Below are 13984 nucleotides of genomic sequence, written 5' to 3' on the forward strand. Positions count from 1 at the left end.
TAGTTGCGGCACGCAGGGGCTACTCTTCATTGCGGTGCACGGGGTTCTCATTGTGGTGGCTTCTCTTGTGCAGAGCACGGGCTCTAGTTGCGTGCAGGCTTCAGTAGTTGTGGTGTGCAGGCTCAGTAGTTTGGCTCGCGGGCTCTAGAGCGCAGGCTCAGTAGTTGTGGCGCACGGGCTTAGTCGCTCCACGGTATGTGGGATCTTCCCGGACCAGGGCTCCAACCCATGTCCCCTGCATTGGCAGGCGGATTATTAACCACTGCACCACCAGGGAAGCCCATAATTGCACATTTTAAATGAATTAGAATGAAATAACATAGCACATCATAAAACAGAATAGAAAATATTGGAGAGTATCACATGTATAAGGGTCAGTATTGTTCTGTGAAGCATTTGTTTTAGAGTCACTTGTAAAATGTGTTCTTTACTATGGGTCTTGGTGAATAAAGCTCAGAACTGTTTTCTTGTGATGGATATACTGTTCTCTCTCACATGTCCTTGCATTTTCCCAGTTCTCTACTATGAATAGGACTTTTTTTTTTTTGGCTGCGCTGTGCGGCTTGTGGGATCTTAGTTCCCCAACCAGGGATTGAACCTGGGACCTCAGCAGTGAAAGCGCGGAGTCCTAACCACTGGACCGTCAGGGAATTCCCAGGACTTTGCTTTAGAACCAGTTTTTAAAATTATTGAAAGAGAAACAAAACAGAGACTGGAAATTTAATAAGTCATTTTAGACCCTTATCATAAGAGCATGTGTGTCCACACTGGGCCCCAGGCTTGATGCAGGGAGGAGGCTGATTGGGGTGTACTTGGGAGCCACATACAGGCTGACTTCTGGGGTCGGGCAAACCCATAGTCTCCCTGCATCTCAAAATTTGGATCTGTCACATGGAGGAGGAGAAGGAGGAGGAGGAGGAGAAGGGGGGGAGGATAGGGGGGGAGGAAGAGGAGGGGAGGAGGGGGGAGGAGGAGGGAGAGGGAGGAAGGAAGGGAGGAAGGAAGGAAGGAAGGAGCTGTATCTACCCAGGGAACCTAAGGGAAAATGCTCCCTGTCATGACTCCGGAGTGTTTTCAAGCCATACTTCCCTGTACCCATCTCCTGTGCTGAGGAATCCAGCTCGTGGATCCCATCTTCCTTGGGAGAAAGAAAAATCAAATCCTTCTATATCTCTTTTGGATGTCCTCTTCCGTATTTGCAGAGAATAGGGTACACAATGTCTATTAGCAGAATATTAAATTTGAGTAAAGAAGAACAGCACTGGGGTAAAATAGAATTTGTTTCCTCTGAGGCACAGGTAGAGTGACCTCACTGACCTGGACAGCACCCACCTCTCCCTGCAGCGCCAGGCAGGGAGTCCTCAAAGTTCTGGGGAACCTCTGACCCCAGCCAGCTGACCCCTCATGCCCTCCTTCCTGGCACCCTCTCCCGCCGATGGCTGTGATAACCCACACTTGGCCCTGGGTCTCCCTTGCCTCTCTGCCAGCCCCTCTTCCACCCACCCTGTATATCTCCGTCCTCCACTGCCCTCACTACCACCAAACCTGCCTCTCCCTCTGGGCACGCTCCACCTCTAGGGTTCCTTGTCTTGGAAAAATGACTCCATATTCTCCACCCTGAGATTTGGGGCAGAACTCAGAGCTCATTCAAGTCTCTCCACCCCGCCAAATACATACCTATCTTCCTTAGTGTCTCTGAAGTCACGGTGAGTTCCAAACTCAGCTCTTCCTGCACATGCCAGGTGTAGGTACTCTGGCAAGAAGCTGGATGTCTCTCTGTGCCTCCATCTCTCATTACAATCTCTCTCTCTAGCTATATATAACATCTATAGTATCATAATGATGATAGTATCTGTGCTCAGACGTTGGTTGTGGAGATAAACAGGAAAATCCATACGAGATACTTAGTATCAGCCCAGGCACTTTGCAAACATAAGATGAATATTAATTGTACTTTCTATGGTTATTATGGAAGGTGAGCTGAGAGGGGGAGACCCCAGTGGACCACACCTCCCTCATTCCTGCAGATGTTGTTCCTGGCCTGGGATGCAGACTCCTGGGCCTGGGACCCATCTAATGCAAAGGTATGACCCTGAGTGGCGAGACATTATTATTCTTGGAGGAGTAGGTGGGGACTCAGGTAAACTGGGATGCCCTCACCATGCAGCCCCCAGGAGCTGGCTCTGCGGGGAGGGTCACCCCTGTGAGGAAGGCTGTGCCTCAGAACATGCTGGTCAGGGAGGGTTTATGTGGGTGTCCACATCTGTCCATACCCAGGGCCATGCGTCCTTCCCCACCTGTCTGTCACAGTCAATGCCAACTCCCAGGTCTAGAGCTCCACAGAGTGGTGATTCTCTGAGGCTTTCCTCAGTCTCCCAGAGCAAGGTCCTCTTGGGCAGGGTCCCCCATCCCCGAGGTCTTTAGGAGACCCAAACCCAGGCCCAGCCCCAGGGCTGCTGTGTGGACAGCAACCTGCGACCTTGCAGCTATCATAGAGTGTTTGTGGGAGGGGGTAGACCCAATTCTGGCCCAGCAACCATGGCTCCAACCTGAGTCACAGTGATCAGAGTCCAAGGAGAGACTTGATTCTTGCCCTTCTCCAGGAGCCCATTATCTGCTGGCTTACGGTTCCTCTTGCCTTTGATTCAAATCTGTTGGGGTGAGGGGATGGGTCCAGTGGTGGGATGAAGGCAGAGGTAGGGGAGATGGAGGCCTCAGCAGGAGAGTTGAGACCTTCCAAGGCTGGATGAGAGCCAGGAGGCTGAGGTGATGGGCAGTGAATGGACAAAATGGTGCAACACTGCCTCCATCTGGGGCTGATGTTTGATGTCCCATGTAAGTCACCTTGGATCTCCGTTTGTAGCCTTAATGTCCCCCCAAACACATAATGGTTTGTTCTAAATTAGAGTCCTCTCTTCCCTTCCCCAGAGCCGACTGTTCCAGCTCTGTGGCCTGCAACGGTTCGTTTGGGACAGGACTGTCCCATTCTCAACACTTGATCCCTATCCCAGCTCCCAAGCCCTTGGTTGTGAGATGGGCAATTTCATGCCTTTGTCCAGTGGACTTTTCCATCTGTTGCTCCCTTGAATCATGATTAAGTGGACTCTTCCATTCCTGTCCACCACGGTCCTCATAATGGACCTCTCCTTCCCTATTCCTCCATGTTCCCCAGTTGACAGTTTCATCTCTGTCTCCTCCCACATACTCCCAAATAGATCATCCCAGTCCCATGACCCTGAAGATCTTAGAAAGAGCAAAGGCCAAGGTGTCCAACCACCTGCAGAATTCTGCCCCAGGACTGGGGTGTACAGCATCCATCAGAATAAAAACTAGCAACATCCCCCACTAGACTGTCACCACCACATGGGCAGGGACAAGGGACAGTTGTTTACCTTGTTCCCAGACATCTCTCCAGCACCTAGAATGGCCCTTAGTACACAGTACAAACCCATTAGGTGTTGGATCTTTGACACAGCAATTCCACTTCTAAGAACGTGTCCTAATGAAATACTCACACAGGTGCATAGGGTTGTGTGCACAAGAACGGGAGGAGCAAACAACTGGGAAAAACTTGTAAATGTTTATTAATTGTCAGTGACTGATGCAGGGTAAATGAATAATGGAGGTTTGTAGCATGGAGCACATGCTGAACAGGAAACAGAGTGAGACAGACTCGTCCAGGACACACTGCTAGAGGGGAAAAGCAGGTCAGAGATGCTCATAGTGGTACCCTGTGTGTGTGTGCGTGTGCGTGTGCGTAAATGCAGAGAAAAACATCTGGAATCAAACACCCAGAACTGCTCTCAGTAGTTGCATCTGGAGAGAGGGAGGTTAGTGCCATTTTGTACAAAGAATACTTGACAATACTTGTTTTTTTAAGGTAGATGCAGGGATACACAGAGAGAAATACACATTAGGTATATGTCTTGCTCATCAACGCAACTCTAATATCTAGCAACTTTTGGCACATAGTAAGAAAAATCATGTTTAACTCTTCACTGTTGTGAACTCTTTCTTTCACTTGCGATACAGCTGATGGCTAGGAGTTCACAGCCATGCCCATGTTCACGAAAGGCCATCAGGTTCTGCTTCTCATCATGGGCACTTGTCACATCCCTGAGGCTGAGGCACGGAAAGAGAAGGAAAATAAGCGGCGGTGAGCTCCCATTGACTGAAAAATCACTACTTAACTCTGATCTACATAGCCCTGTGCACTCCGATTCCACCTTGCCTTGTGGTCTATGCTTTCCTCCCGCTGCTTCGAAAGACCAAACTTCTGCTCAGGCTACAGCGACTCCCTCATCTGTCCTATGAGTTTCTAGGCTAGAGGAAGGTGTGGCCTACACGCCAGTAGCTGACCTGGGGTTTAGGAGCCCACAGCATACTGGGGAGGGAAGATCTCTGGATATACAAAGCAGGGGGTAGAAAGAGAATGGGAAACCTCCTCATTTAGCCTCAGAGCTGCACCCCAAGGGACAGGGAGAAAGGAATAATTTGGGAACAAGCAACAAGATGGGGTACAAGTACCATAAGAGAACAGTGCATTTTGCGGGGATGTGGGGATGGACTGAAAAGTCACTTACAGAGTTAGTCATCTTCCTTGGGATCACAGATCTCTTCATAGACCACTAAGTTCTTTTTTTCCTGCAGACTGTGGGTCCAGTCATCAATCTTCCTTCTCCTGGGTCCTGTGGTGGAAAACAGTTGGTAAATGGGGGTTGGGTGGGTTAGGCAGTGTTGGGCCCTGTTTTGTCAGATAAGGAGATGCCTCCTCCCTCCCAAGTGACCACAGGCCTTTTACATAGTCTTTTTTCCACACCTTCTGGCTCAGAGAGGCTGAGATACTAAACCTGCACCATTACACACCAAACACCAGTTAGTTTTAGCTTCTGGCTCCTTCCATTGTCAGGTTTAGATTCCCAACCTCTTTACTCACCAGAACATTTATTCCGACCTTCTTTCATTCAGCATGTATTTGTTAAGGGCATATTGTGTGCCAGGCATTGAGCTGAAGGTGCGGATAAAACTCTGGGTAAGATATGTTCCCAGGTTACCACAGACGGAATGATGAACTGAGCACCGTTCATGGCGTCAGGGCTTGTAGACTGAATTGAACACTTTTTTTTGGCTGCTCTGTGTGTGGCATGCAAGATCTCCATCAGGGATGGAAACCATGCCCCCTGCAGTGGAAGCACAGAGTCTTAACCACTGGACCGCCAGGGAGGTCCCTTGAATTGAACACCTTTGAATAACCTGTGAACTCTGATTCTTTATTTCCATTTTATGGACTAGGAATTGAAGCTCAGAGAATTTGGAAGGCTTGACCAGAGTTACACAGCTTTCATATCGATGAAACTCAAGTCTGTGACTCTGGAAATCAGGTTTTTAAAAATCTTGTTTTGTTTATTTTTAATTTTTGGCTGTGCCATGTGGCTTGTGGGATCTTAGTTCCCCAACCAGGGATCGAACCTGGGTCCCGGCAGTGAAAGTGCCAAGTCCTAACCACTGGACCACCAGGAAATTCCCTGGAAGTCAGTTCTAATGTTTCAGCTGGAGCTGGGTGAGGTCCTCAGCCCAGCCTGGCTCCAGGCCTGTCCAGGATCCACCTCCCACACCTAGCCCATGTACTTGAACATGGCCAGGGAAGCCAGAGGAGTTGTTCCCAGCTTCCTCTTACCTGATGTTTCCATACTCTGCTGATCAGAGGTATCTTCTTTTCCCAGGGGGCACAGCTGTTCCTGAGCCTGCTCTGAGCCTGATGTTTTGGGTACTGACTTCGAAGGATATTTTTTCTTTTCAGACTTCTTGGGCATCACCTTTTTAATGTGAAGGTCACATACAGAGTATCAATGGCATGACCAAAGCAGCATTGAGTCTTTGAGAGGGGGGTTACTGTTGTTAGTAGTTTTCCTGGAGTTCGGCTTATCCTTAAGGAAAGATATGAACACCCTTGTTGGGGAAGCAATGAAGTGAATGTATAGTTTTATTGAGGGGGGATGTTTTGAGGCAAAGCTGGGGAGGTAAGTCCCAGAGATCATATGGTGTCTCTGACTGAAGGGTTTCAGTTTTCAGGCAGAGGGATGTGGGGTTTTGCTCTGCTGAAAAGAAATGAAGATCACTAATATGAGTGAATTTAAAGGCTATCACTAGGTCCAAATCAATAAAGTCAGAAATGAAAAAGGAGAAGTTACAACCAACATTTCTCGAGTGCTTTAGAGCTTACAAAGTGTCCTTGTGCGCAGTACCTTAATTAAAGTTCTCAACAAGTCTGGGAGATCATTATATTACCTGTACCTAAATTATGAGGAACCTGGGAAGTTAGAAGGAAAAGGAATGGTCTACACGAAGGGTGTTTCCAGGACTAGAACGCTTGTCTTCACACTCTTTCCAGACGGACACTCTCACCAAGAGGAGTCTCCATGTGAGCAGGAGCGTGGCACACGGAAGACCTGGAGAAGCAGAGCACTCTACCAATCCATGAGGTTTGTGAAAATGAGGAGGGGCTTCTATAAAATGTAAGGGATCGAATATAAGCTAGTAAGTAGACAGCTTCTGGGAGAGTACATGGAGCAATGTGCAGAAGGGACCAAACACTGCTGGCAAATGGTGTGGGGGGATGAAGATAGGGAAGGGAGAAGAAAGGAATGGTTCACGGAAATTCATGTAGACAGCCAAAAAAGTGGTGCCAGATGTGACATCCTGTCCTACCCTGGCAAGAACATTTCAGGTGGACTTAAGCAAGGTGGTTCCTCTACCAATTCTACTGGTGTCAGGGTGTCACTGACCAACAACCTTAAGCTAACCTTCATTCAGCTCCTTTGTTTATGAAACAGTGAGCAATAAGAGTATAACCAGCTCCCTCATTTATGAATCAGTGAACAATAACTGGAAAACAAGCTAAGTGAAAGAACTTTCTGAGCTTACAAATGCTGTTTAAACGTGGTAATCATAAAAATGAATACTTTATTTGATGATCCTTCTTTGAATTCTCTCAACCGTGTCCACGCTGGCAACCCACCCGCCAGACGCCTTTACCCTCTAAACTAGAGTTTAATCTGCAATTGTGGAAGAACTTATTCAAGAACACTCTAAGGGTCCCCCTGGGCTGGGACTGAGGCTTCAGAGATGCATCAGGTGCAGACAAGGCCCCGAAGGAGCTCACAGAAGGGAGGGGCCAACAGTCCAGGCGATTCCCAAGCAATGTGAAAGGGGCCCTTTGACTGAGCAGAGGGGAGCTGGTACTTCCTGTTGTGAGAGTGGGCATCTAAACAGAAGCATCAGCAGCATCTGCAAGTTTAGCCCTAGGGGAAACGCCTGAGCTTCAGAAGCATGAAAAATTCACGAATTTGGAAATGGTTTGGGGCTTTGGGTTAGACTACTACCACTGCCACTGTGGTCTCAAGCAAATTATTTAACATCTGTGTACCACAATATCCGCATGTTTATTATTATTATTTAATAATAATAATATCCTCATTATTATTTGGGGATAATAATAGTAGCAATGTCATAGAGGTTTTCTTAGGGACTAAATAAATTAATCCATGTGAATTGCCTAAAATAAATCTGGCATGACTATGAAAACAAAAGAAGTATCAGCTATCACAGTTGTTGTTAATTACTATTAAGCTCTCAATACTACATCAGGCATTGTGATAAAGAGATCAGGAAAGGGAGGCAGTGAGGTCCAGGCCATTTTCAATATTTTCCCACTTTTACCAATATTCACATCCATGGAGAGATAAACGGTCTCTGGTCCTCTGGATTTGGGAGGCACTCACCTTCAGGTGTTTTCTCTCTTGCATGTTGGAAGCCTCCTGAGCAGGTTCATCTAAAAGAAGGCGACAAATCAGAATTTTTCTTTGTTGGTAAAGACACTGCAGAGAGACTCCTGTGGTATCAGAATTCTGCAGCAGAGGGTTATGAGTCCACTCACTGTCAAGGAGTTACTTTGAGACAAGCCTCTGAATTATAAAGGTTTATGCATTTATTTGCAGCATCAATTCATAATTTTCCTTCTGATAGTTTATAAAAAGTGAACTAAACCCCATCACCGCCTCATCCTATTCATTACATATTTCTTACTTGTTTCCCCAAAGAATTAAATTGACTGGTCTTTAACCAAAAATCACTGTATATTTAAAATGGTGAATTTTATAGTATGCCTCAATGAAACTGTTAAGTGTATGATGAACCATGGATGATTTAATCCAGCGGTTCTGGAATGTTTCCAGTATAAGAACACCTCTTTAATGTCAAAAACTATGTTGATACTCAAGCACTGGATTTTCCGTTCTCTCGCAGTAATTTTGGGAGCTTGTGGAATCTGCCCTGTTTAGCTGGAGAGTCAAAGGTCTATTGGAGACACTTTGAACATTCTGACCCTGTCTTCTTACAACTGTGCTGTCAGAGCAAAAGAGCAAGTGAACGCATCCTATCCCCTTTTTAAGTGAGTACATACACTGCTGAAATTCACAGATATCTAGAATCTGTCACTTCTTTAACCCTATGTTGCCTCTGCTCACTAACAAGTAGGAAAGGTCAATGTGTGGAGGACTGCTCTCTCAGACTCTCTTCCAAACTCAACACATAGAATCAGGTGCAATTAGGAGTGAGACAACTATTTGGTTTTGGTAAAAAACACAGAGAAATAGGCGTATGTCATTACATAATGTGTTAATCACTTTCTCTCTTAAGATAGTTATCCAATACCTATGCTCTATTATTTTAGAAGTTTTGGGTAGATTTACACTTTAAATTTTTATTAATCATCCTGTGATTCATTAATGGTATTTAGTAAGAACTAGCTCCTTAAAAAAAGAAATGTTTCAAGCATACAGAAAATTATGGAGAATAATATTGGAAATGCGTGCATCTACTACTGAGTCGAGCTGCATTTCAACATTACCTCACAACTACTTCAGATCACTCTGAGCTCTCTATTAAAAATATAACAAGGCACTATGAACAAGTCACAGCTGAAGCCATCTGTGTGGCCCTCACTGATCCCTGCCCTCCCTCCTTCTCCAGTTCTTCACTCCAGAATTTGATGGGTTTTATTCTCATTCAGGTTTTTATACATTTACCATGTACTTACTAGCCATACAATATATATATTCTTGTTTTGCATATTTTAGGATTTTATATGAATGGCCTTTGACTGTGCTTAACCTTCTGCATCCAACTTTTTTCACTCAACCATGATGCTTTTGAGGGGACAAACTCCTGAGAATCTTTCCCCATCTGGACCCCGAAGTAGACAGGCTTCAGGAGACCCTTTCCTGTCACTTACACTGATTCCTGGGGTTCCGACCTTTAGAATCATGCCCGCTGGATTTTGTGGCTCGTTTTTTAGGACACATGAAAGTTGGTAGGGTAGTCTTGAGACCTAGAATGATGCAAAATATTTGTCTCTTAACAGGCAACATGAGAGGAGGGTAGAATGCTGGGACACAGCACCAACAGTAAAGCTAATCAGCTGGGGGAGGGGGGTTCTGAACCAGGGCCAGTGGGAGAGAAATGCGCAGGATCTGGGACAGGGCATCTCTGTGGCCACTCCCAGTCCACAGCCTTGCACAGGACATAAGAGTAAAAGAACAGAATGTCTGGAAGCTGCCCTGGGATTTCTTCCCACACTAAAGGACAAATGTGGGACAATTGCCACAGACTAAGAAGAAGCCATGGTATGTAAAGAGGGATGGTCATTTGTTCCCAGCCTCGTCTGGACCCAGAACTTCCTGTTACCTAGATCAGTCATGGTGTCATAGTTTCTCTTCATATACACATAGGTGATTTTCTCTGAGTAACCCAGATCTGCCCATTCTTTCTTAGAGAAGTATTTGGAAATATCCTTGAAAGCCTAGAAAAGAAAGAAGAATAAATCCTAGCAGTGACTCAGCTAAACATGTCTGACATTCAGCCAGGAACTCTTCCTTGGCTGCAGGATCTCCATGTTAGATCTGTAAACTGGAGATAATAATCCTTCCTGGTTGATGTCATGGCTAACTGACAGAACATGGGTAACATTGCCTAGGTTCTCACCTGGCATGCAGTAGGTGCTTAAGGCTGGTGGCATCCTCTCCTCTCACCTTCTGGAATAGACTGAGAGTCAACCAATCCAGTACAAGGTCACAGATCTTGTACCCAGGGATGCTAGGCAAGGACAGAGTGAGGGTGGGAAGCTCTGGATGTCCTCGTGACATGCTACTCCTTGTTCCCAGTGCCTCTGACCTCCCCTCCTCAGAAATCTAGCCACCCTACACTGTCCCCTGGTTCACTCCTCTGCCCCCTCCAGATCACCTCACCTTGGAGTTCTTCTCTGGTTTCTGGCTATCTTCCCTGGGGCTTTTTGCAAAGGAGCTGCCTCTGTTCATGGTGCTGGGGTTGGTCTGATCTAGAGGAACATGTCCTGGATCTGTCCAGCCACAAGGCCAAAAGTTCTGTTGGGAGAGAAAGTGCTGAGGGAAGGCCCCACACTCAGTTAGTCACCTGTAATTAAGGTTCTACTTTTCTCCATCCCTGGCTTATCTGTCCCTGAGTAAGGACATGGGGGTGGGGAAATAAGATGAGAATAGGGGATTGGAGGTGTCTGGGAGAAGGACTGATTAGGGATGACATGTTTTCTGTGGGCATGATCAAAGCAGCATTGAGTCTTTGAGGGGGGTTACTGTTGTTAGTAGTTTTCCTGGAGTTTGGCTTATCCTTAAGGAAAGATATGAACACCCTTGTTGGGGAAGCAATGAAGTGAATGTATAGTTTTATTGAGGGGGGATGTTTTGAGGCAAAGCTGGGGAGGTAAGTCCCAGAGATCATATGGTGTCTCTGACTGAAGGGTTTCAGTTTACAGGCAGAGGGATGTGGGGTTTTGCTCTGCTGAAAAGAAATGAAGATCACTAATATGAGTGAATTTAAAGGCTATTACTAGGTCCAAATCAATAAAGTCAGAAATGAAAAAGGAGAAGTTACAACCAACACCACAGAAATACAAAGGATCATAAGAGATTACTATAAAAACTATACACCAATAAAATGGACAACCTAGAAGAAATAGACAAATTCCTAGAAATGTACAATCTCCCAAGATGGAACCAGGAAGACATAGAAAATATGAACAGACCAAATACCAGTAATGAAATTGAATCAGTAATTTAAAACTCCCAACAGACAAAAGTCCAGGGCCAGATGGCTGCACACATGAATTCTACAAAACACTTAGAGAAGAATCAATATCTATCCTTCTCAAACTATTCCAAAAAATTGTAGAGGAAGGAACACTTCTGAACTCATCCTATGAGGCCAGCATCACCCTGATACCAAAACTAGAGAAAGATATCACAAAAAAAGAAAATTAGAGGCCAATATCAGTGATTACTATAGATGAAAAAATGCTCAACAAAATATTAGCAAACCGAATCCAACAATACATTAAAATGATCATACATCATAACCAAGTGGGATTTATCCCAGGGATGCAAGGATGGTTAAATATCTGAAAATCAATCCATGTGATACACCACATTAACAAATTGAAAAACAAAAATCATAAGATCATCTCAATAGATTGATGCAGAAAAAGCTTTTAACAAAATGTAACATCCAATTATTATAAAAACTCTCCACAAAGTGGGTATAGAGGGAACATACGTCAACATAATAAAGGCCATATATAATAAGCCCATAGCTAACATCATACTCAACAGTGAAAAGCTAGACATTTCTCCAAAGAAGAAATGGCCAAAAAGCACATGAAAACATGCTCAACATCATTAATTATTAGAGAACTGCAAGTCAAAACTACAATGAGGTATCACCTCACACAGGTCAGAATGGCCATCATTAAAAAATCTACAAACAATAAATGCTGGAGAGGGTGTGGAGAAAAGGGAATGTTGGTGGGAATGTAAATTGGTACAGCTACTATGGAGAACAGTATGGAGGCTCCTTAAAAAACTAAAAATAGAGTTACCATATGATCCAGCAATCCCACTCCTGAGCATATACCTGGAGAAAACCATAATTTGAAAAGATACATGCACCCCAATGTTCATAGCAGCACTATTTACAATAACCAAGACATGGAAGCAACCTAAATGTCCATCAAAAGAGGAATGGATAAAGAAGATGTGGTACACATATACAATGGAATATTACACAGCCATAAAAAAGACAAAATATGACATTTGCAGCAACATGGATGGAACTAGAGATTGTCATACTGAGTGAAGTAAGTCAGACAAATATTGTATGATATCGCTTATATTTGGAGTCTAAGAAAATGGAACAAAGGAATTTATATACAAAACAGAAATAGTCACAGATGTAGAAAACAATTTTATGGTTACCAGGGATAAAGTGGGGAGGGATAAATTGGGAGACTGAGATTGACATAAACACACTACTCTATGTAAAATAGATAACTAATAAAGACCTACTGTATAGCCCAGGGAACTCTACTCAATACTCTGTAATGATCTATATGGGAAAATAGTCTAAAAAAGAGTTGATATATGTATATGTATATACACATACACTTCAATGTACAGCAGAAAGTAACACAACATTGTAAATCAACTATACTCAAGAAAAATTTTAAAAAAAACAGTGAAAAGCTGAAAGCATTTCCTCTAAGATCAGGAATGTGACAAGGATGCCCACTCTTGCTACTTTTATTCAACACGATATTTGAAGTCCTAGCCACAGCAATGAGATAAGAAAAAGAAATAAAAGGAATCCAAATCAGAAAGAAAGAAGTAAAACTGTCACTATTTGCAGATGACATGATACTCCACATAGAAAATCCTAAAGATGCCACCAAAACCACTACTAGAGCTCACCAATGAATTCATTAAGTTGAAGGCCACAAAATCAATATACAGAAATTTGTTGCGTTTCTATACAATAACAATGAACTATCAGTGGGGACTTCCCTTGTGGTCCAGTGGTTAAGTGTCCACCTTCCAATGCAGGGGATATGGGTTCGATCCCTGGTCAGGGAAGTAAGATCCCACAACCGCAGGGAAACTAAGCCCATGTGCCAAAACTACTGAGCTTGAGTGCCACTACCAGAGAGCCTTGTGCTGCAACTACAGAACCCACATGCTCTGGAGCCTGCACACCACAACTAGGGAGAAGCACGTGCGCCACAACAAAGAGCCCACATGCCACAATGAAAAATCCCACATGCCGCAACTAAGACCCAATGCAGCCAAAAATAAATAAATAAATAAAAATTAAAAGAAAAAACAATGAAAGAGGATTAAGGAAATAATACCATTTAAATTTGCATCAGAAAGGATAAAATACCTAGGAACAAATCTAACTAAACAGGTAGAAGACATGTACTTGGAAAACTATAAGACACTTATGAAAGAAACTGAAGACTACACAAACAGATGGAAAGAATCTTGTGTTGGAAGAATTAATATTGTTAAAATGACCATACTACCAAAGGCAATCTACGGATTTGATGCAATCCTTATCAAAATACCAATGATATTTTTCAAAGAACTTAAACAAACAAACAGACAAATTAATTAATTAATTAATCATTTATTTTTTGCTGCACCACACGGCATGCAGGATCTCAGTTCCCTGACCAGGGATTGAGCCTACACTCCATGCAGTGAAAGCACAGAATCTTGACCACTGGACCACCAGGGAAGTCCTTAGAACAAATAATTTAAAATTTTTATAGAAACCCAAAAGACCCCAAATAGCCAAAATATTCTTGAGAAAGAAGAACAAAGCTGGAGGTATCACACTCCCAAACTAGTAGCTGGAGGTATCTTCAGACTATACTACAAAGTAAAGTAGGGCTTCCCTGGTGGCGCAGTGGTTGAGTGTCCGCCTGCTGATGCAGGGGACACGGGTTCGTGCCCCGGTCCGGGAAGATCCCACATGCTGCAGAGCGGCTGGGCCCATGAGCCGTGGCCGCTGAGCCTGTGCATCTGGAGCCTGTGCTTCACAACAGGAGAGGCCACAACAG

The 13984-nt window shown here is 44.3% G+C and overlaps 1 protein-coding gene across 1 annotated transcript; it reads right to left on the minus strand.

Moving 5' to 3' along the window:
- Nucleotides 1–4587: 4587 nt before the first annotated feature.
- On the minus strand, nt 4588–10373 carry SSX4 (SSX family member 4). Its single transcript, XM_059050211.1, has 6 exons — nt 10305–10373; nt 9745–9859; nt 9293–9388; nt 7782–7831; nt 5678–5816; nt 4588–4688 (listed from the first exon to the last, which is right to left on the minus strand). The coding sequence occupies exons 1-6, from the start codon at nt 10371–10373 to the stop codon at nt 4588–4590; spliced, it is 570 nt and encodes a 189-aa protein (XP_058906194.1).
- Between the last annotated feature and the right edge of the window lie 3611 nt (nt 10374–13984).

This window comes from Kogia breviceps, chromosome X (genome assembly GCF_026419965.1).
Source record: "Kogia breviceps isolate mKogBre1 chromosome X, mKogBre1 haplotype 1, whole genome shotgun sequence".
NCBI classification, from domain to species: domain Eukaryota; kingdom Metazoa; phylum Chordata; class Mammalia; order Artiodactyla; family Physeteridae; genus Kogia; species Kogia breviceps.